Source organism: Chenopodium quinoa, unplaced genomic scaffold, assembly GCF_001683475.1.
Source record: "Chenopodium quinoa cultivar QQ74 unplaced genomic scaffold, ASM168347v1, whole genome shotgun sequence".
Classification (NCBI taxonomy): Eukaryota; Viridiplantae; Streptophyta; class Magnoliopsida; order Caryophyllales; family Amaranthaceae; genus Chenopodium; species Chenopodium quinoa.
The window spans coordinates 1,039,523-1,064,171 of NW_018742577.1; the positions used below are offsets into that span (position 1 = coordinate 1,039,523).

Here is a 24,649-nt window from a genome sequence, read left to right on the forward strand (position 1 = left end):
GTTCTAACCTCTCGCTATCATTAATCAATGGCCTGAACTCATTCCAATGAACTCATTCGATTTCATCATATATAAAATCATGAAGAAAGCACAATAGTTGAGTTGACCAAGACAAGTTTGGTTAATAAAATCGTGATGGATCATGTACAATCAAGTAATGATTAAAAATGACCATTGTGTTATTAAATATAATGCCTTAATCGGTAACCTGGACATTATCATGCATTTCTGAATAAAAAAGTTAGCTTATTAGTTTACTAAGCAGTATTTTCAATGTATATTTCATAGACTTATTGAATGAAGACTTCTTTGTTAATTATATCGTACGTTCAGATCGATTAAATTTATGTAAAATATTGAATGTTCTCATATCATATCCTCGATTTTATATATGTATCAAATATCTTCCTCATCCTCATTCCAACTAAACCATCATCCTCTATTTGATACTCAACCAAAAATCGTCCAGTTAATTTCTTGCTCACGCGGTAGTAATACCAAGTTATCAACCACAATGGCAATTCAGATAAAAAAAGTACATATTTTTAGTCACTAACTTTGAAATTAAGTTTTATTACATATATATAGTACTCCCCTGTCCCTTTAAATTCTTCCTTTAAATTTGTTTTCTTTGATTTAACAAGTGTTTATTATGCGAGGATTGCAGTGGTCCTTTCAGCTTAAAGATGATCAAGTCATCACGAAAATTATGATAAATCATGGATACATTGTCGATGGAATTGGCTTTGAAATTATGGGTCTATGTGGGAAAACTATAGAGTGGTTTACAGGCCCCGGTGGATCACTTTCTGAGGTATTATAGTTTATAACTTTATAATAACAATTTAGAGTCTAGCTTAATCGGTATTAAGAGTGATAAGGTATAAAACGAATTCCTGACCTTCAATCATCAGCTTAAGCCTTTGATTAAATTGATCCTCTTATATGGTATCAGAGTCAGCATGAGGGGGCAGTATAAAACATTTTTTGAGCTTTAACCATCAGCTTGAGTTTTTGATTGAGTTGATCCTTTAACAAAGAATACAATTTAACGTTTTTCTTAAAAAAAAAAAAAAAAAAAAAAAAGAAGAGCAATTTAACGCTTTTGTTGTAACATTTCTTTCATATCTCTGTTTGATAATTATAGTCATTCATAAAAGGGTCTATTATTTAATTTGATTTTACTATGATATAATAGAATAAATATACATAATGCAGATTCCGTTAAGTGTTGGTGAAAAGTTGACCCATATTAGCGGGACATACGGGATGTACTTAGAGGAGATATGCATCACTGCGATGAGGATACACACCAATTTATGCCCAGAGGGGTATGGACCATATGGTGAGGCCAAGGACGCCGATGACGTAACACCTTTTTCAACTCCTCTTCCACTGGATGGTTCTATTGTTGGGTTTCTCGGATCCAATGGAGAATATTTAAATTCTATTGGAATTTATAACGGGGTACGTAAAAAAATATACAATTTTCAATTATATGATCATATGTGATGATTTATAACGGGGTATCTAAATGAATTTTCATCGTATAACTAACTGATGATATGAAATTGGGTGGAGTAACCCTCTATGTTGGTATCATCTTTCTCCTTGATCTTTCCCACAATACCACATCAAGAATTTGTATTAGATAAAATTCTAATCTTCGTATGTATTGTAATCTAATACTCCCTCCGTTTCATATTGTTAATACCATACTCCCATTTATGTATAGGGCTATATATTTTAATCGCAAATATTTTTAATATTACACTACTAAAAATTATAAAAATTAGATATAAATAATATTAAAATTATAATGAGAAAAAATATTTCACTATATTGCATTAATTAAATATGAAAGAAGCCTTTATATAGGCAACAAACAAACCAACTCAAGATTATGTATACTCATTGAGATGAATAAGACTAAATCTCATATGATTATGTTTTCTCTTATATATATAGAAATTTAAAAGATTCCTTTTATTTTTTAATAGACTAAGGCCCCGTTTATTTCACCTTATTTCTGTTGAATTGAAATTATTTTCACTGAGCTGAAATTAATTTTACTGAACTGAATTTAATTTTGCTTACTCTCTGTTATATTTCTTCTTTAAAGTTACTGATTTTGACTGAACTGAAACTATTTTTACCGAACTAAAATTATTTTTACAGAACTAAAATTATTTGCTGATCCGAAATTATTTTTACTGAATATTTTTTTTTTTAAGGTGAAGTGAACAGGGCCTAAGAAATAGAAACAGAAAGAGTATACGAATAAAACTAAATCTCATATGATTATGTTTGCTCTTACATATAGAGAGAAAAGATTTCCTCTATTTTTTAATAGTCAAAATATTCTAAATGAGACTTATAAATAGAAATGAAAGAAGTATATATTTACATAATTTATCTTATTTTTAATTCCAGCGCAAAATGATCAAAGAATATGGGCCATATGGTAACAAAGAAAGTTCAACAAACTGGTACATTGAGCTTAATGATGGTCAGCGATTTTCCAAAGTATTTATCAAACATGGATTCATTGTCGATGGAGTTGGGTTTGAAGTATCAAGCCTTACCGGAAAAACCTACACCCAAATGTTTAGTGGGCCTGGCGGGGAAACTACAGAGGTAAAAATTTTATTGTTACAAGAAATTGGCAATTATATTACTCGTGTGTACTATATTTTGACCATACAAATATACTATATATCCATAAATAATATTAAAGTAGTAAGGAAAAATTAACAAGTTTAATCCCAAGTATTATGTTGCTTCTCATTTTAATCCCAACTACCGTTTAACCTAGAATAATATAGGTGAGCCTTCTCAAAATAATTTCACTCATATTTTAACCTATTGTTCAAGTAAAAAGAGTGATGTGTAAAGCTACTATTAGTTAGTGCTTTTTTTTAATAATAATACTCATAAATAAAAATTAAACAAACATCCCTTCATTTTTCTTCTCTAATCACTGCCTACATCGGCAGTTTGGCATATTATTAAAATTTGTCACTTGTTTTTCTTGGACGCAAATTTGAAAATTTTTAGAAACAGAAAAATGAGGTATTGTTTCATATTTTTCTTGGAAGCCAACAAACACCCTCTTGACAACAAGTCAACATTTTCATTCCCTGCCATCAAAACCACTTTCTTAGCCACCAAAAACCACCGAAACCACCATTCTAGCTAAGCTCAGCCACCAAATCCACCACTCTAGCCAAACCCAGCCACCAAAACCACCAGCTAGCCAAGCCCTGCCACCGGAAAGTCGGATGACCATCATTTCATTATGCACTGCCACCGAAAAAGCTACCCAACCTTTATTAGCCACCGTAACCACAGGTAAGTCTTGAGACTAAGACTTGTAGCATCAACAATTATACAATTAAAGCTTGTAATCATTCAGAGGCAACGCAACCAATTAAATTATGAGAGTGATAACTTCTTTAATTATTTGTTGAATTATGAAATGTAATTAAAAAAAAAAAAGTATTCAATGGAGGGAAAGGTGTTATGGAGATTGTGTGGATTGGGGAAGATGGAGAAAGGGAAAGATGTTAACCATTAAGGTCCTTCAGTAGATAATAGGGAGATAAAGAAAGGTGAAAGATAAAAAATAAAATTATAAAAAATAATGAAAAATTATAATAATTAATGTTAGAATTATGTCTACTACAAGAGGGGGGGGTGAATTGTAGACTTTAAAAATCTATGAACTTTATGCGGAAATTAAACTAAGTATAAAGAGAGAGAACACACAAGATAACTTTTCGAATTATTTCACTATGCAAAAACTCATTTACAACTATGAATATTCAGCCCGCACTTAAGTTCCTCTAGGAACTCAAGTATCCCAACTACGGTCCCTCAACCGTAACTTATCTCTCTCAGTGATTCGACTCTTAATCACTTATACTTTGTGATAGACTCACTCAAGCCTCACAAGTACAACTCTCACAAACCCCAATCCCAATTACAAAAGTAATTACAAGACTTTTCCTAATGCACTAGAGAAGATTAAGGCAGGAAGGAACTCATCACTCTTTTATATTAAAACGTGAAAGCTCTGAAACTCTATGAACTGAAGGTTTTCGTTGTTGCTCCTTTCCAAAATCAGAGTACGTTGCAAGCCTTTTATAGTGAGATGGAAAGTCTCAACCTTGTTCCTCACTCTTCCCATATTCCACGTTCACTTCAACTAGGAAGTTGTTGAACGTTGATTAGAGAGTTGGAAGTAAGGTTTCCCTGACTTTTCTCTCAAGGCTTTCAACGTGATTCCTTAAAATCAGGCAACCAATTTTACTTGGTCAAAAATCAGTTAAAGATATTTATTAAAAAGATAATTATTATTAAAATAAAAAAAGATAAAACTTTTAAATAATTATTTTTAAAAATAATAAACTTATCTTTTAAATTAAAGAATTATTTATCTTTTATTTATTTGCAAAACATATCTTTTCAAAACTGATTTTATTCTATCCTTATTTCAAGGACTTTAAAACTGATTTGAAAACTTACGTTGAAATCATTTTCTGATTAAAACATTAAGTTCCTTTTGCAACACTAAGTTCATTATAATATAAGTTCCTTCCCACACTTAAATTCTCTTGTGCTTACATAGAATCCTAAGTACTGGAGTTTGCTTGTTTTTCTTGAAAGCTTGCATATCAACGTCAAGACTTCCAATCCCTTTGGTCCTACTCCGGAACATATTGTTTGTACCTGAATCTTTTGTTCTACCAAGACTTAACACACATCATTAGTCAAAGTTTATTTTGTTATGTCAATCATCAAAATACTAAGGGAGTCAACTCAACAATTAACCAGTAAGAGAGGTCAGGTAATAGGTAAAAGGGAGTATTTTGAGAAGAATCACATAATAGTTGGGATTATTTTAAGTTAAATTGTAGTTGGGATGATTAAAATGAGAAGGATGTCAATAGTTGGGATTATTTTTGTTAATTTTTCCAAGTAATAATCGCTAACATCATTCTATTTTAAAATTAGACACATGTCATATTGTCATTAAAAATTTTCCCTCCAAAACTATAACTGATGTCATTGTTTTGTGAATTTTATTTTATTTTATTAATATTCTGGTCAATTACGTTACTATTAGTATCAAATTAGGTTAAAATCCCGTGCAATGCACGGTTGTTAAATATTTTTGACAATAATATTACAAAATACTAAATAAAGTATTTAAAAGATATTCAGAAATATTTCATTTGGGTATATATGGAATATGATTGTCAAAGTGGAAAGAAGATATCACGAGGTATAACTAGTTTACTTAAAGATTTTACACAAAAAAAAAAAAAAAAAAAAAAAAAAAAAAAAAACGAGAGTGAGAAGCGAAAAAGGCGGTAAAATTTTTCACAAGGTAATGTCAAGTGTCATGGAAGGATTTGCTTTTAGTATAGGTTAATAGATGTTGAAAAAAGGTATATTCTCTTTAACAAAATAATTTAATTTTTGTTCCTTGGGTACCCTTTTCATCAATCAATTTTTCTATGAGCTCTTTTTTTTTTTTTTTTTTTTGAATATTTGATGTTTTATTTATTTTGGGAATATTTTTATATTTAATTTTAGTAAGAAAAAATAAATAAATGTAGAAAATTTTATTTGATTAATTCGTGCATCACACGAAATTAATCTAATTAGTATTATATTCCTAACCGGTAAACATACAGATTGAATTGGATGAAAACGAGTTTATAACACAAATAAGCGGGAAGTATGGAAAGTACCTTGAGAAGGATATCAAAATTGGTTCGATAACGATCCATACCAATTTAGGTCGTTCATATGGACCATATGGACGTGATGAGCAGGTCACAGAAGCTAAGCCTTTCGCAACTCCAGTGCCATTAGATGGCACTATTGCTGGTTTTAATGGATCCTATGGAATTTACCTTAACTCAATTGGAATTTCTGACAAGGTAATAACTTACCATCCAACATTATTCAAGCTATAATTATTGTAAAATTAATTAGTATAACTTTCTAATTAAGATCATTTTTAAACAATATTTTTCAGTACAAGAAGGTTGACAAGTACGGGCCATATGGACGTGCTTAATGCTATTGAAGCTTATGGTCGGAATGTGTGTTTCGCAATTGCTTACGTGTGCTCGATGCGGACTACATGAAGAGCGTCGTCATCTTTAATTTTTATTTTTCTTTTTCCTAATGTTTGTGTTTCTTTTTTCATTTTTCATTTTTCTTTTTCCTAATGTTTGTGTGTGTGTTTTTTTTCGAATAAACTCTTTTCTTTCTTTTTGAATTTGAGCTCAGAGTTTGTTGTGTTGTCACTTATATTTCGTTTTTGTTGACTCTGAATATCAATGGACTTTTCTTTTACTCTAAATTGAAGTATTGAACTATTGTCCTCTATTATTTCTTTTTCTTATTGTTATACATAAGAGAGTAAATTTATCATGTGAGGTTGTATGACGATATATCATAGATGTAGGGGTGAAAGTTTGGTTTTCGGTTTGGTTTTTGGCCCAAACCGAAGCCGAACCACCATATTTCGGTTTCTTGATTTCGCAAACCACACCGCACCACTTTCTCTTTGAAACCGAACCGAACCGAACCAAACCACCTAAATTTCGGTTTTCTTAAAAAAAACCAAACCGCACCGAATTTTCCTATCAAGCATCATGAACATCAAATTTTGCAAAAAAACCGAACCGAACCAAACCAATTAAAACCGAACCAAACAAAACCAAACCAATCTAGGGTATTAATTATTACCATCCCACCTTATCACCACCAACACCCACCCACCACCCATCACCCTGACCACCTAAAACCCACCCACCACCCACCCTAACCTACCAAAACCACCGAAACTCACCACCCATCCCCCAAAACCACCCGAAACCCACCCGCCATCCACCCTAAGCCATCAAAAACCACCCGAAACCCACTCATCATGCATCAACCCGAATCCATCAAAAACCACCCCTCCACCCACCAAAAACTGAAGAAACCCACCATCCATCCTGACCACCCGATACCCACCCAAAACTACCTACCACCACCACAATTCAATCATACACCACCATAAAAATAAAAAACTCAAACCAAATTAAAAGAAAGAAAAAGAGGACATACCTCACATTCCACCGAAAAACCTCGAATTTGGGTTTTAAAGGTCAAATTCGACCATGAAAACTTTAGATCTAGTGTTTTCATGGTCGAATTTGACATGAAAACCTTTAGAATGTGAACACTGGTGCCCAGGTGGTCGTCCTTGCCTCCTTGGTCGTACTGTCGAAGAGGAGAAGAGAGTGAAAGTGGAGAAGAGATCGAAGAGGAGAGAGAAAGGACAGAGTAGAGAACTAGAGATTGGAGAAGATAAGAAGAGGAAAGGAGAAAGAGAGAACCGAGAGGGAGAAAGCTCACAAATGGAGAAAAGAGAAGAGGATTAGAGGAGAGAGAAAGGGCGGAAAGAGAAGAGGAGAGAGTGAGAGGCTGAGAAGAGTGATTAGGGTTTTTTTTTTGTCTTATATAGTATGGGCCGAAATTCGGTTCGGTTTCGGTTTTTCATTTCCCGAAACCGAAACCGAACCATACAATTTCGGTTTCTTGATTTTACAAACCGAAACCGAACCACTTAAGAAAAAAACCGAGCCATATTCCTAATTCGGTTCGGTTTTCGGTTCGGTTTGATTTTAAACCAAATTTGTTTCACCCCTACATAGATGCGTGAATAATTCTTATATGACAAAATCTAATACTTCATCTTAGACACCTCTACATGTACTGCAATCGATCTAAGTGGCAAGTCAGATCAATGTATTTGTACACTTGATCACATAGTGTATTATTTTGTCTATGTTTGACTTTTGTTTGATCAATATAATATATTTACTTTCTACTTTACAATTTTTGTTTATTCCACTCTACACAACTAAATTAGTATGGTACTAGAATTGATTAGGAACGGGTGGGTTCGAAATCAATATTGAACATTTGGACCCCTTGTTTTCAATTTCAGGCAATAAAATTAGCAACCGATTACAACCGATTTCGGTTTCAATTCCTATTATTTTTTTTGAAACAAATCCCTGAAATCGGAACTATTTGGGTACCTAGTTACTCGACAAAAAATTTACTTTGCTTCCTCTGTTTATTTTTACTTGCAACACCTTTCATTTTCATGCTTAACAATGCATTATTTTATCCATATATATCTTAATTACAAATATGTAAAATTTATAAGTGAAACTTTAATTATAATATGAAAGTATAAATCAAGAAAAATCTAACAAGATTTCATATTGCTTAACTATGTATTATTAACCCGGTCAAAGTATAGTATTAAGTATTTTAAAATAATACTACGTAGTATGTTAAATGTATCTAATCAATAAAACCAATAATAAAAAAAAAAAAAATCTAGCCTAAAGAAAAAAAAATAAAAAATAAAATTACTTCGTACTATATAAAAATTTCACAAATTCCTATATATGGCCAGCCATAACATTAGTTGATTAAATGAGGTTACTTTTTTTGTAAGTATTTGATAATTGGAGTTATTATTATTATTATGAATAAAGTAAGGCTACCCTTACCAATAAATGAGGTTACTTTTTTTGTAAGTATTTGATAATTGGAGTTATTATTATTATGGATAAAGTAAGGCTACCCTTACCAGTAAATGATTTGTTTCATTTTTTTAAGATCGTAATACTTTAATTTTTACAAGTTTTGTGTGTGTACACATGATATGACTGCATTTAATTAGAATTATTCTTCATAATAAGTGAACATACATCTTTTTGACATCTACTATTAGCCATTGAATTTTTTTATTTTTTTATTTTTTGACGGGAGCCGTTGAATAATTTTACATACTTTGCAAAATATTAGTTATAATTAATAAAATATCAAACTTTTTTTTATTTGCTTCGTTTAATGACCTTAAACATTCAACTAGATCATCGCGCATCTTGCATTGCCTTCTCATTTTTTTTTATTTTTTATTTTTTTATTTATTAATCAATATCAGTAAGATATTACTTAGTCGCATGCTTATATAATTTATTTTGCATATGTCTTGTAACGTGTATGTTAACTAAGAAGCTAAAAATGGAATATGAATACTCAAATCACTCCATATGTATACACATCAAACGACACGATTTCATTCACACCCTTATTTAATTTCTACAAAAGGGATTGATCTAGAGTCAAGCCTTAGAAAGTTAGATTAAGTGCCGAGCTATATATACTCGGAAAAACTTTATTGTAATATTATACAGTAAAAGGGTGGCATAACATTGCTAGTCCACGAGTGATCGTAGGAGCTAGCAATAGAACACACAAATTCATAACATAACAAGCACACAATATATCGTCGTAGTCAATCGATATGTTATAGGCAAGGTCATGCGTAGAGCAACTTCAGGCCTTGTAGTTGATAACTTTCTGAAGGTTTTTGAGAGCATCAATTGCAATTTGAAGGTAGTAGTCAAGAGATGGTGCGACGGTTGCAAGAGGATCGGCCGCAATTTCTGTCCTCTCGTCTTCCACAACCGTGGGAACAGGCTTGCTAGGATCCTTCTCGAATTCCTTTGCTTGCTCGAAACATGTTTCCATGCGCGGAGTGGCATAGCTTCGTATCTTTTCGACGTCGCCTCTAGAGGCAAAACGCTGGCGGTCATGGGAAATCTCAGAAGAGTAGGTAAAACAACGGCCTTTGTTTTCGTAGGTTTCATTAGTTTGCATAAACTTCACCATCTCATCCACCTCATATTTCAGGGTCTCAATAACCATTTTGGACTCTTCATTAAGAGCTTCGACGACAACATGGCCGAGGGAATTTTGGCCTTCTACAACCTTATCTAGAGCTGCATCCATATTTTTTGCTTCGGCCAGGGTTCTTGCCTCTTTCATCAATTCCACAATTTCCACCCGTTTTATCTCAGCTTTAGTTGCGTCTGTTTGTTTCATTTTTGGTGCAATACATCGTTTAACTCGGAACTTAACTGGATTGGTTTGTGTCGAATTTCCCGATTCAGCCCTGCAATATTGATATTCATTTATCATTATATACGTAGAATTTTCATTCATTTCATATTTAGTCTTAGACCAGGACTTGAGTACCACTGCACTTCTTAATACTTTAACCAACTGAGCTAGTTAATCATTTATTTTTCCTTATGGGAATATGTTTATATTAAACTAATTTGGTACAATTTATAAGTAAGGTGTTGCAAATAATATAGCATGGAGAGTATGTAAAGTTAAGCAGTATCTGAAATAACTCTAACTTAGCTCTTTTATTTCGAGCATCTTTAATTTAGCTTTCAACCCTTTTAACCAAAAAAAAAAAAAAAAAGAAACAAAATTTAACACCACAAACCTGTAGGTGCAAGAGAGAAGGGAATCGAGTTCGACTTGAGCCTTGTTTGGATCATTACGTATTTCAGGGAGAGAAAGGAAGACCAAAACCATGCGTATCTCTTTTTGGTAGAGATCACCAAATGAAACAGTTACGACGCCAGTTTCTTTATCGACAATTTGTTCATAGTCTCCTGCAGAAACCTTTTCGATGATGGTTTTAACCTTCTCTCTTCTGCTCACCGTCCCTAGCAGTGGTTTGATAACAAGATTCACGTCTTTTACAAGTACGCTAAGAAGCCCAGCCAAACACGGGGCGAACAACTTACTCAGATCTCCAAGTTTAGCTACAGAGAATGTTCCTCCTTTGCTTTTGCTAGCAATGTGTCCAAGGACCTATATACATCGAGTTTACAAGAATTAGATGAAAGAATCATAAAATCAAAAAATAAAGAAATTATGTAGTCTGTCGCATTTTACTACATGAAGGCTTTGTTCGGAAGTCTAGTTCTTATATCTTAATATAAGGTGCTCAAATATTAAGATATCTTAGATTTGTATATTTGTTTTACGAGCACTTTAAAATTTAAATTAAATCGAACGATTTGAAAATAGAGATGTTATTAAGTATCAGTTATTTCTACCAAGCAACTCATTCAAATCATTTACCACGCAATCAGTTTCAACATCATTTCAGTTTTTGCGACTAATAATTCAATTAAAGTTAACGTACTAATCAACATCGTGTTGTTTTAAGTTTTTGATGCAAAACATTTATATTGTGTTAGTAGGTGTTACCTAAAACAAATTTATAACATACCTTAGTGTCAATTTCTTTCTCATCCCCAAAACCGAAAGTGTAGATGGGATAACGATCAACCAAAATCTTGGTTGCATCATCCACATTTTGCTCACCATCAGACATAAGCATGATAGCGCCGGCTCGGCCAGTAGTATACTTCCGATCATCAAGTACCTTTAAGGCCATTTGAAGGCCAGCACTTATATTAGTATAGTAATCGACTTGTAAATTTTGGACCATGTAATCGACCTTCTCTTTAGCAACGGGACTCATGACCCGCAATCCACACAGTTTGATTGAATCTTTTGCGAATGTGCAGACCGACAAACGATCAGATGGGCTTAGCTTGCTGATCACAAACTGCATCGCGCGCTTCATCTCCTTCAACTTGTCTCCTTTCATGCTGTAGCTCACATCTAACACCATAACTATATCAGCTGCTAGTCTGGCATTAGCGGATCCTCTTCCTGTTAACTCCAACAACAGTTCATACTTCGCATTTTCCTTTGGCAACTCCGGCTCATTCTCGAATTTCACCGGTACTCTTCCCGCTTCTGGTGCTGAAGCTATTGCTTTTTCTCCGAATATAATGTGAATTTAAATATAGCAAGATTACGATAATTTATATTTTGAAATTGGATATATAATAAAATTTTATTGACCAATTAAAGTAGGTAGTCATTTCTAGAATAATAATTGTGTTAGGTATATTGGAAATTATACTAATAAGATATATTTTTCATATAGATTTTATGATAATATAATTTAGTGTTGGTCCGATTGCGGGAGGGTGTTAGGAGAATAAGAAGATATACTATTGTGATGTATTTTTCATATAGACCACATTTATCTCACAAATATTTTACAAATTGATACATTTTCACTATTTTTATGTTTCATATAAAATGGACTATATATACACTTTAGTAATATGTAAAACACAAATGTTATTGGATCATGTAAAACGTGTTCAAATAAAACACATATGTGTGGTGTTTTTTTTTTTTTTTTTTTTATAATTATTTTTTACTTCTTTGTGGTTGGAGTATCACCAAGACATATTATGGAATTTGATGGGTCTCATATAGTAGGTTAAGGAGGGAAAAAGAGGAAAATAAAATACTTAAAAGAATTAAAGTGAAAGTTATAATAGAACAAATTAAAAAGGAGTGAGTTGAACAAAATAAAGTAAAAAAAAAGGGAAAAAAAAGAAAAAGAAATAAATTCATGCATGCAAATGTAATAAACAAACATCTTTTTAACTTAACTGTTGACCCTTTTGATTCTGATGGACAAACTGACAAACTTGACTAACGAGAGTTTTTGAGTCTTTGGTGAATAAAGGGTTCAAGCACAGTTCGTTCCGGAGTACCCTACTTGATACAAAGGATGCGGAGTAGCATCAAAAGGCCTCATGCAAAATCTTACGATCTAGTGTTAAAATGTAAACACTCAAAATATAAGTTAGTAAGGAACTCGATGACTTACGTTATAAATAATACTACTGGAATAATATTGTTTTAAAGATTTATAGACTTATATTTTGAAAAGATATTTTAAATTTAATATTATTTAAATAAGTATTTCGAATAATGATAATTAACCTTAGTTGATTATCTTAAGTTTTTAAATTAAATAAATATTTTTAATATCTTTTTAGGATAAAATATTTTTAAAGAAAATCTTTTTATCAGAAAAATTTGAAGGAGTCAAATAACTGTTTTTATAATTGCTTGATTATCTCAAGGCAACAGTTTTGTGAAGCATTATTTTAGCAAAACGGTTATTTACGTGGATTAAGGAGAAGTTTGAGAAACTTCCACTACCTTGATCATTATCACGATTCTCCACTACTTGTTAGTGGGTGTTGACTGTGTTAGTGGTTAATGTGGGAGTTGAGGATCAAATTTCTCTATATAAACCACGAAGCTATTCATTGCAAAATACACCTCTTGAGCTTCTATATTCTAGTATACTAAATAACGTAAAGAGAGTTCTTATCTTTTCTTATATTCTTGAGTGTACTAGGTATTTGTAATTACAATTTGTAATCAAGTACTTGGGGTTTGGGATTCTGAGTTTTGTAACGGTGAGGTTAAAGAAACTTCATAGTCGAAGTCTTCTGTGAGAGTTGGGAACAAGTTCCAATCTTGTGGAACTTGTTATGGGTTTTATTCTTCACTTGTAAAAGAGTTTATTTACATAGTGGAAAATTACAAAAGCCTACATCATCTCTCTTTACTGTTTCACTTAGTTAAATTCCGCAAAAAGTTGTAAACCTCACCTATTCTACAATTCACCCCCCTCTTGTAGAAGATTGTAAGACTTTCAGTTGGTATCAGAGCGAGAACTCAGAAAACGCAGGCAACCCTGTTGAGCAAGTTCCTGGGAGAATGGCTTACACAGAGGAAAAGGAACTCGGGAGTTCATCCATTCAAAGGCCTCCATACTTCAACGGCAAATACTACTCTTATTAGAAGGATAAGATGGAAATCTTTGTCCAATTAGAGAACTATCATGTATGGCGAATTATACAAGTAGGAGATTACGAAATTACGAAAACTAATGCTAATAATGAGGTAATCCCTAAACCTATGGATGAATATGAGAAAACTGATTTCGAAAAACTGGAATTGAATGCTACTGCTAAAAAGTTTTAAATTTGGGGACTTGGACCCGATGAACATACTCATGTCAAAGGGTGTAAGTCCGCAAAGAATATTTGGGATCTTCTGGAAGTTACACATGAAGGAACGTCAGATGTTAAACGTTCCAAAATAGATATCCTTTTATCTCAGTATGAGCGCTTTGAAATGGGAAACAAAGAATCTATTAAAGACATGTTTACTCGATTTAAGAATATTACTAACAAACTAACGTGTCTTGGTAAGATAATTCCTATAGATGAGCAGGTCAGAAAGGTCTTAAGAAGTCTTCTAGAGAATGAGAGATGTGAGAGGAAAGGTTGCAGCTGTGCAGGAATCAAAAGACTTCACTAAGTTCAATCTTGAACAGCTTGCGGGTTCCCTCATTACCCAGAGATCTAGTTAAACAACCGGACTCAGGAGACTGTCAAAAGTCAAGGGCTAGCACTGAATGCCAATGAAGAATCCGAAGAGAAGTCTGACGTTGATGAAGAAGAAGCTGCAATGTTGGTGAGACGGCTGAAAAAGTTCTACCGTAATAACAAGTTTTCAGACAAGAAGAAAGGATACAATAAAAGAAATCAAGATTCCAAAGTCAAGTCCTCTTGTCACAAGTGTGGAAGCACCAACCACTTCATCAAGGAGAGTCCCTTATGGAAATCTGAGAAAGGCAAAGCAAAAGAAGTTGATCAAAGCAGAAACTCTAAGCCTAACTTTTCTAAATCTAATTTCAGGAAAGCTATGATTTCCACGTGGGGAGACTCGAGTTCCGAAGAAGAGGAACCAAAACACACTGATGATGAAGTAGCCAATCTCTGTCTAATGGAAAAACATAATGATGAGGTAAACATTCAACCTAGTTATTTGAAATCTCTCTCAAAAGAAAAATTGATCTCTCTGTTATTAGAGACCTTAGATGAATATAAAGAATTATGTGAAAAACTAAGGCAAGCCGAAAAGGCCACTAGAATTTGTAGAGATCATGCCAAGTACTTGAATAACTCAAGAAATGATGTGCAAGGTAGATTCTTTGAATTATTGGATAAAGATATCATGTTAAAGGAATCCCTTGAAAGAGTCAAGAATGATAACATAATGTTGAATGTTGAATTGACTCAATATAAAATGTTGTGTACTAACATTGATTCTTGCGGGTCTACCGAAGTTCCTTTAATCATGTTCAATACTGAGTTAGAACATGTTAAGAAAGAATTAAAGGATACTAATGATAAAAATGAGAAATTAGAAAAGGACTTAGATATTGCAAGAAGAAGTAGAAGTACTGTAAGCATGGGTGATACTAAGTGGGTACAGGAAGCTCAAACAAAAAGAACAGAAGGTCTAGGCTATGTCCACAAGAAGAAGTCAAATGGAAAGAAAAAGAAGTACGTGGATTTTCCCAGTAAGACTGTTTGTTCATTTTGTGGTAAATAGGAACATCGTAGTGAAGAGTGTACTAAGAAAGTTTATCAGTACAATAAAAATGTGAATTATGTTTGGCAGAAGAAATCTGATTTAACTATGTCAACACAGGAACCCATGAAAGAAGGGGTTCCTGCTACTAACCCTTGATTGCTTTTGCAGGTTGTGGTGAGGGGGAACAACCAGTGGTACCTCGATAGCGGTTGTTCTAAGCACATGACAGGAGATAAATCCAGATTTCTCTCACTGACGGCCTATACAGGAAGAATTGTGACCTTTGGAGGCAATAAGAAAGGCAACATTGTTGCTGTTGGCAAAGTTGGAAGGTCAAGTTCCCATGCAATTGACAATGTATTTTTAGTCGAGGGTTTGAAGCATAGTTTACTCAGTATTTCTCAATTTTGTGATAAAGGAAACTCTGTAAGTTTTTCTTCTGAAAAATGCAGAATCATCAACAATAACACTGGAAAAATCGTTTTGGAAAGAACTCGTAAAGGGAACACGTATACCGTGGACCTTAACAAAGTTCTAAAATATAATCTATCTTGTTTGAGTGTTATTGAGGATGATCCACTTCTATGGCATAAACGTTTTGGACATGCTAGTCTTTCACTTCTTGACAAATTAAGGTCAAAGGGCTTGGTAATTGGACTACCTTCTATCAAGTTCCTAAATAACAGAATTTGTGAAGCTTGTATTAAAGGAAAGCATGTTCGGTCATCGTTTAAATCAAAGAAAATGGTAAGCACCACAAAACCATTGGAACTCATTCATATGGATTTGTGCGGCCCCGTAAGAATTCAAAGTAGAAGTAGAAAAAGATATGTCTTAGTTCTTGTGGATGATTACTCTAGATTTACGTGGGTCATATTCTTACACAGTAAAGATGAAACTTTTGATATGTTTATGACCTTCTTGAAAAAGACACAGAAATCAATAGGTAATCAACTTATTCATATGAGAACTGACCATGGCACGGAATTCGAAAATTCCAAGTTTGATGAATTTTGCAGGGAACAGGGAATAAGTCACAATTATTTCTCAGCACCAAGAACACCACAACAAAATGGCGTGGTTGAGAGAAAGAACCGAACATTGGAAGACATGGAAAGAATGATGCTAATAGCAAGTGGGCTTCCAAGGAACTTTTGGGCAGAAGTCGTCAACACAACATGCTATATCATCAACCGGGCCATGCATATACCAATGTTGGACAAGACACCTTATGAACTGTTAAAAGGAAGAAAACCTAATATTGCTCATTTAAGAGCCTTTGGATGCAAATGCTTTGTTCACAATAATGATAAAAGTAATCTTGGAAAATTTGATGAAAGGAGTGATGAAGCAGACTTTTTAGGATATGCATCTAATAGTAAAGCTTATAGAGTATACAATAAGAGAACTATGCGTGTAGAAGAAAGTATACATGTTATTTTTGATGAAACAACAACTATGATTGTATACAGGAATATGAAGATGGAGATTTTGAAATTGGTCTCACTCGTTCAACAGACCAAGATGAAGAATAAATTCCCAGAAAGAAGCCTACTCGAGTTGCTGAAAATGATGAACAGGAACATGCTGAAGTTCCTAACAACACTGAAGTTCTGTTCCAAATGTAGGAGGAGAAGAGAACGCAGAAGGAGAAGTGATTGCAGAAGTAGAACACCATGATGAAATGGAAGAAGGAGCAACACAGAATAACACTTTCATCCCTACACAATCATTCCAACCAAAACCATGGAAGCATCAAAAGTCACATCCCCTGGATAAAATTATAAGTGACTTAAGCAAGGGAACTCAGACGAGATCCCAACTGAGAAACTTCTGTGCATTCAACGCCTTCTTGTCAACACTGGAACCTCAAAAACACAAAGAATCCTTGGAAGATGCTGACTGGATAGTTGCTATGCAAGAGGAACTCAATGAATTGGAAAGAAACAAAGTGTGGCATCTTGAACCAAAACCAACAAATCAAAAAGTTATTGGTCTCAAATGGGTGTACAGGAATAAGCTAGATGAACATGGCACAATTGTGAGGAACAAGGCAAGATTGGTTGTCAAAGACTACAACCAACAGGAAGGTATCGATTTTAAGGAGACTTTTGCTCCTGTAGCTAGATTAGAAGCAATTCATATTTTAATCGCATTTGCTGCATTTATGGGTTTTAAACTTTATCAAATGGACGTCAAATGTGCATTTCTAAATGGGTTTTTAAAATAAGACGTCTATGTTGAACAACCACCTGGATTTGAAGATCCAAACTTTCCTAACCATGTTTTTAAACTTGATAAAGCAATGTATGGATTAAAACAAGCTCCAAGAGCATGGTATGAAAGACTTTCTAAGTTCCTTCTACATAATGATTTCAAAAGAGGAAAAGTTGATAAAACCTTGTTTTTAAAATCAAAAGGAACTCATCTTTTAGTTGTGCAAATTTATGTTGATGATATCATCTTTGGTGCAACTAACGATTCTTTGTGCAAGTACTTCGCTGATTTGATGAGCAGTGAGTTTGAGATGAGCATGATGGGGGAACTCAACTTCTTCCTTGGGCTCCAAATTAAACAAACAGACGAAGGAATAATGATTCATCAGCAGAAATATATGAAGGAGTTATTGAAAAAATACAATATGGAAAGCACAAAGATCAACCACACTCCCATGGGAACAACCACAAGGTTGGACCAAGACCCTAAGGGAACTCGTGTGGATCAAACAAAATACAGAGGTATGATTGGTTCCTTGATATATTTAACTGCTAGTAGACCTGACATTTCTTTCAGTGTAGGTCTTTCTGCAAGCTTTCAATCGGATCCAAAGGAATCACATCTAACAGCCGTCAAAAGAATACTACGAGACTTAAGAGGGACGGAAGATTTGTGTCTGTTTTATCCAAAAAGTGATTCGTTTGACCTAAGAGGATATGCTGATGCTGATTATGCTGGAGATTTAGTAAACCGTAAAAGCACGTCAGGTATGGTCCAATTCTTAGGCTCTTGCATGGTTTCTTGGAGTTCCAAGAAACAAAACACTGTTGCTCTATCCACTGCCGAAGCAGAATATGTGGCTGATGCTACATGTTGCTCTCAATTGCTTTGGATAAAACAACAGTTGCGTGACTTTGGTATTGTTTTAGAGTACATTCCTATTCACTGTGATAATACAAGTGCCATTTGCATCTCTAAAGATCCAGTTCAACATTCTAAAGTCAAGCATATACATGTAAGACATCACTTCTTAAAAGATAACGTTGAAAAAGGCTTAATCAGGTAAGATTTTATCTCTACTGAATGTCAAATTACTGATATATTGACTAAGCCTTTAAGCAGAGACAAGTTCGAAAAGATGCGTGTGGAATTGGGGATGCTACGGCTCAAGTGATTATGTCTGGAACCCCTAAGGTAAAATTGAATGCAACTAACAATGCTATGCTCAATCTTGTGTGCATAACACAGTTCAAATTACCCAGGGGGAAGATTTGTGACAGTATTAAAAAGTCACTTGTGTATGTTGTTTATATGTTGAAAATTATGAGCCGTGTTGTTTCAAGTTCCCTTTTCCTATATAATCATAAACTTTGTATTCTGATTACGTAAATTATCATCATAATTTACGATTTATTTGTACATATCTTTTATTCCCTATTTTTCTTTTATTGCGGTAATTTCAAATTTTATTTGTTATTATCTTTTATTCCTTCCTTATTCTTATCTTTTATTTTCCTTCTTTAAACCTTTCCATTCTTCTTAAAATTCAAAAGTACAAAAAAAATTTCAACCTAAGATAAGGAGCTTGTATACCCACTACTCCTTAACTTCCGAATTTTTATCTTTAAAATTTAATCTTTTATTTTGTTAAGTTTGAATATCGCAATCATCACTTACATTAAACCCATCCAATTTTCAAACCCCTAAACCGTCACTCACCCTATTAAATTCCATTACCTCTAAAATTACAACCCACTAACTCACCTCATTAAACCGTCACCCATTACTTCTCACACTTCTCTATTCTTACTCTTCCACTTTCACACTCCACCCTCAACAATCACATCAATTTAATTTCCCCAAATCCTGAACATAACCAGCATTACTCTCTCTCCTCTCTCTCTAAACTATTCATCTTCCCTTTCCTTTCTACTCAACACCATAACCATGAATACCAACCTCAACACCAAACCGAAACCACCAAAAACACGGTCTCCACCATCTAAACCTAGCTCAATCCACTGACGGCTCACCAGAACCTGTCCCGATAGCCGTAGTCCACCCTCCAGCACCACCGAAGCAAAAGGCTGCAACCGTAAGAGGCGACAACAGGAAGCGGCACAATGTACCTCAATTTCCAAAGTGGAACTACACCCTTGGTTACCACATCAATTACGATTGGTGTGTGTCAAGTAAGTTTTCGGAATTCACCTCCTTAATTGAATATCAAAGTTGGATTTACTTGTTCCAAGATTGTACTCATCTTCCTGTTTTTCCGAAGCTCATATTTGAATTCAAAAATACATTTAAGTGTGACAATGGTGTGTGCACAGCCGTGGTTAAAGATACTCCTATTGAATTTGATGTTGCATACCTAGGAAATTTGTTTCAAGTTCCCACTAATGGCTATTGCTCTTATCTTAAACATAAACAAACTAATATTATAGGCCATTATGATGAAACAAAAATTCTTCGATTTATCGGAGGAAATCCAAAAGTAAAGACCACACATCATCATGCTCTCTCACCACTTCACAAATTGTTATTTACCTTCACATGGAGAGGGGTTGTACCACGATTACAAAAGCGTAGTACAATGTCTCTTCTAGATGCAACAATTATTTTCTGTCTTGCCCGAAAAATCCAAATAAACTTTCCAGCTTTAATGATTGAACGTCTAAACTTTTATGCTACAAAGACCACCATACCGTATGGTTCTCTTCTCACTATGATATTTAAATCCTTTGGTATTGATGTGGACAGTGAATCCCCCACTTATCTTAAGCCAGAGAATATCCTATCTGAACAATCTTTACTTCGCTTGAGTCTTAAACTTGAGAGTGGGAAAATCTCTTTCGTGTCTCGAGGGGGAGAGGAGAAAAATAAAGGGAAGGGAAAATCACCGGTCGAAGAGGGTGATGAGAGTGATTCAGAGGGCAGTGACCAATATGAAGAGGGAGATGAATCAGCTAGTGAGGGAAATGAGAAAGAAAACAGTGAGTTTGAAAAGAAAACATTCGAGGGAGACAATGAAGAGGAAGATTTTCTGAGGGGGAAGCACAGGGAGTAGAAACTGAAACCAGGGAAGACACTGAAGGAGGGGAGAAATCACAGAGTGAGGGGGAACCTAGTACAGAAATTGAGAGTACAGAAGGAACTCCTGTTATTCCTGTGTTTAAAGGGGGACTTAGAAGGAGTAGGAGAACTTTTGTCAAGACATCCTTCCCTGCTACACATCCTGTGACTGTAGAAGACATAAGTTCTTCTGATCACTCGGATCCTGACTTCACTCCTACCCAAGTTCCCTTTGAATCTACACCTTCATCTATTCCTGATCCACCTCCAAAACAGCCTTCTCCTACCCAACCTCCTCTTCAATCCCAGCTTACTGGCTTTGCTGCCTTTTCTGGAACAAGTGCTTCTATTTTTGATATTCAACAGGTGAAAACAGATATGGAGAAGCTGACAAAGATGGTGAGCACAAAACTAGAGGACATGGTGAAACAGCTGACTACTCTTCAGCGCCAACTGCAGGCTATGGCAGAAACCCGGGCAACTAGTATTACTGGGATTGAAGAAAGAGTCGCTGCTGCTGAGAAGACAATCATGGGGAGCACTCAGGAGATCTTGGAGACGATCAACAGGGTGGCCTTTAAGGAAGTAGAGGAAGATTCCAATGATCCTACCAACCCATTCAATGACCCTACCAACCCATCCGATGAACCAACCTATTCACCGTGATTGCAGTTTCAAACTTGACACTTTGAATTTCTTTTGGTTTTGTTTGTTTTATTTTGTTTCGGTCTGTAATTTCTGACTTTTGCTACTCTTATTTCGCTTTCCTTAGTTTATTTTTCATGCATATAATAAAGTTGTTTTAGTCTTGAATAAAATATTAAAGAACTTAATTAGCTTGTTGTTTTTAATTAGCTTGCTATTTCTAATTTCACATGTTTTCATGCCTGGACGATTTTTATTTACCTACGTTTGTCAGTGTTTGTCATCATCAAAAAGGGGGAATTTTGTTGACCCTTTTGGTTTTGATGGACAAACTGACAAACTTGACTAACGAGAGTTTTTGAGTCTTTGGTGAATAAAGGGTTCAAGCACAGTTCGTTCCGAAGTACCCTACTTGATACAAAGGATGCAGAGTAGCATCAAAAGGCCTCATGCAAAATCTTACGATCTAGTGTTAAAATGTAAACACTCAAAATATAAGTTAGTAAGGAACTCGATGACTTACGTTATAAATAATTCTACTGGAATAATATTGTTTTAAAGACTTATAGACTTATATTTTGAAAAGATATTTTAAATTTAATATTATTTAAATAAGTATTTCGAATAATGATAATTAACCTTAGTTGATTATCTTAATTTTTTAAATTAAATAAATATTTTTAATATCTTTTCAGAATAAAATATTTTTAAAGAAAATATTTTTATCAGATAAATTTGAAGGAGTCAAATAACTGTTTTTATAATTGCTTGATTATCTCTAGGCAACGGTTTTGTGAAGCATTATTTTAGCAAAACAGTTATTTACGTGGATTAAGGAGAAGTTTGAGAAACTTCCGCTACCTTGATCATTATCACGATTCTCCACTACTTGTTAGTGGGTATTGACTGTGTTAGTGGTTAATGTGGGAGTTGAGGATCAAATTTCTCTATATAAACCACGAAGCTATTCATAGCAAAATACACCTCTTGAGCTTATATATTCCAGTATACCAAATAACGTAAAGAGAGTTCTTATCTTTTCTTATATTCTTGAGTGTACTAGGTATTTGTAATTACAATTTGTAATCAAGTACTTGGGGTTTAGGATTGTGAGTTTTGTAACGGTGAGGTTAAAGAAAATTCATAGTCGAAGTCTTCTGTGAGAGTTAGGAACAAGTTCCAATCTTGTGGAACTTGTTACGGGTTTTATTCTTCACTTGTAAAAGAGTTTATTTACAAAAACATACATCATCTCTCTTTACTGTTTCACTTAGTTAAATCCCGCAAAAAGTTGTAAACCTCACCTATTCTACAATTCACCCCCCTCTTGTAGAAGCCAGTAAGACTTTCAGTAACAATATTAAAATATACTCCGTAATAAGATTAAATGGGACAATTCATAATAATCTACTCCGTAGCTTAAAAGTGGCCTAATAATCAATAGATGCATTGAATATGGAGTATTTTGCTTCCTCCTCGATTAAATCGGCGTTATACTACAGTACATAAGTATAACACTATAACTTCAGTGAGTTATATACTTATATATTCTGACTTCTATAAATAATATAAAATCAAATTTGATTAAAATATCTTGTCAAAAAAAAAAAATGATTAAAATAAGTCCATATATATACGAAGTATAGTTGAAGCAAAATATGGTAAGATAATAAGATAAGAAAAGTACTAAAATTATGCAAATAAGTTCTAAAACACTCACAAATTAAAAGAATGAAAACAAGTTTGAATAGATCAAAGAATTTCAAATAGCTTCATACATATATATTCCAATAATATAATTAACTTTAAACAAAATATGTTTATTTATATACACGTAGAATAAAACAGATCAGAGTCAAAAGTAGACGCATATAATTGATGACATAGAGGAAATAAAAGATACCTGAACCATTCTCAACAATGGCTTCTTCATCATCGTATTTGTTGCTTGCCATTTTAGCAGGACACTTAATTAAAAAGTAGAATATCAGATCATCAATGTTTTAACTCTCCTATCTTTGCACCTCATCCACTTCACCACTCCACTATATATATAGAGAAATCTCAAAAAAGAAAAAAGAAAAAATAATATTAAAAATATTTTGCCTTTGATACCTTCCGTAATTAAAGTGAAAGATCATTTAGTAAACTTAAAACCCTTCATCTAAACAATAAATAAATAAATAAGAATTTAAAAAAATAATAAAGGCATGATGGACCCACGATGATGCTTAAGAACCAAATGAAATAAATGTCAGACCAACACTAAACTTTACTTCTAAAGTTCTAACCAGAAATGGATAAGGATAATTGTTAGGAAAAAAGAAAGTCATAATTAGGAAGTTTGAAATTAGAAATGAATAAGGATGATAGTTAGGAAAAAAGAAAGTTGTAATTAGGAAGTTTGAAGCTTTTAGGTTCTACAAAATCCATTACATGACTTTATAAAGGTCATCTACTATTTGAAACTTCTTAGGTCCCCGAGGTTAATTTAATTTAGTAGTTATCTTCTATTATAAAATACGAACGATAAGTAATTACTTGTCAATAAACAGAATTATTAAATAAAATATCTTTGTAGGGCTTGTTATTAGAGGTTTAATCATCAGGCAGAATATATTATAAGTAATTACTCGTAAATAAACAAATTTGATTTCTAGGGTTTGTTATTTGAAGTGACTTGTTTGATTGGAAATTGCCAATTAGAAAATAGGGATAGTAATCACTCATAAATAAATAACAAATTGATCATTAATGCTAATTATTATTAGAAAATACTTTGAAATAATGTGAGGTTGATTTTACCTGAAATATTAGTCTTGTTTGTCATTTAAGTGAATATGTTAAAACTTGCAAATATTGTAGGATTACATGTATCATCCAAAAATTTGTATAATATAATGACGTTGTTTTAAACAAGTTTAAATTCTTTTAAGAACTCTAATTTTTTGAAATATGTTGCGTTAGATATTAAAGACAGGGTTCCTTGTTACATTTAAGTAATTCATAATTCTAGCTTATTACTTTTATAGGAATCACTCGAAGTTTTAGTCCTTTGCGTGGGAATCAATACACAATGTTTATCTTCTGCGAGACTGTGTTGTGATTATTGGCTGTTGTCGAATCAAATGAATCCTTTACTCGTCGTAAATAAAATAAGGGATCAAAAGCGTCTTATTACTAAAGTAAGGGTTTTTTCTTTATCGTCAAGTGATTTAACAAATTTTTTACTTTGCGCACGAATCAATTTGAAACTTTTTTATTTAGTTAGTGTTTGAATGTGATTATGCTCGTAATGTTCTAAAAATATAAATCTAACTTATCAGTGTAAGTAACCCTAAAAAAGTAAAATTTAAAAGTAAAAGGACATGATAGGAAAAAGTAATAAAGACAAAAGACTTCTTTGTTAATTAAAAAAAGGGGTGAAAAGGATAGTGTAAGTTACTATTGATGAACAATGTGTCATCTTCATCTCTAAAATATT

General features: G+C 33.4%; 2 protein-coding genes across 2 annotated transcripts; one reads left to right on the forward strand and one right to left on the reverse strand.

The window, feature by feature from the left end:
• Positions 1–330: 330 nt before the first annotated feature.
• Positions 331–7,029, forward strand: LOC110720874 (mannose/glucose-specific lectin-like). Its single transcript, XM_021899952.1, has 6 exons — positions 331–535; positions 668–814; positions 1,219–1,467; positions 2,434–2,637; positions 5,703–5,951; positions 6,050–7,029. The coding sequence occupies exons 1-6, from the start codon at positions 392–394 to the stop codon at positions 6,089–6,091; spliced, it is 1,035 nt and encodes a 344-aa protein (XP_021755644.1). The 5' UTR covers positions 331–391; the 3' UTR covers positions 6,092–7,029.
• A 2,114-nt stretch (positions 7,030–9,143) lies between these two features.
• On the reverse strand, positions 9,144–23,642 carry LOC110720875. Its single transcript, XM_021899953.1, has 4 exons — positions 23,069–23,642; positions 11,186–11,739; positions 10,388–10,761; positions 9,144–10,045 (listed from the first exon to the last, which is right to left on the reverse strand). Exons 1-4 carry the CDS (start codon positions 23,118–23,120, stop codon positions 9,427–9,429), a joined length of 1,599 nt encoding a protein of 532 aa, XP_021755645.1. The 5' UTR covers positions 23,121–23,642; the 3' UTR covers positions 9,144–9,426.
• Between the last annotated feature and the right edge of the window lie 1,007 nt (positions 23,643–24,649).

Coding starts and splice junctions, on each gene's coding strand:
- LOC110720874 (XM_021899952.1), top strand. CDS start 392: ATGTATCAAATATCTTCCTCATCCTCATTCCAACTAAACCATCATCCT. Junction 536..667: donor TGGCAATTCAGATAAAAAAA/GTACATATTTTT, acceptor CGAGGATTGCAG/TGGTCCTTTCAGCTTAAAGA. Junction 2,638..5,702: donor CTGGCGGGGAAACTACAGAG/GTAAAAATTTTA, acceptor GTAAACATACAG/ATTGAATTGGATGAAAACGA.
- LOC110720875 (XM_021899953.1), bottom strand. CDS start 23,120: ATGGCAAGCAACAAATACGATGATGAAGAAGCCATTGTTGAGAATGGT. Junction 11,740..23,068: donor CATTGTTGAGAATGGTTCAG/GTATCTTTTATT, acceptor TCGGAGAAAAAG/CAATAGCTTCAGCACCAGAA. Junction 10,762..11,185: donor AGAAAGAAATTGACACTAAG/GTATGTTATAAA, acceptor CGATGTATATAG/GTCCTTGGACACATTGCTAG.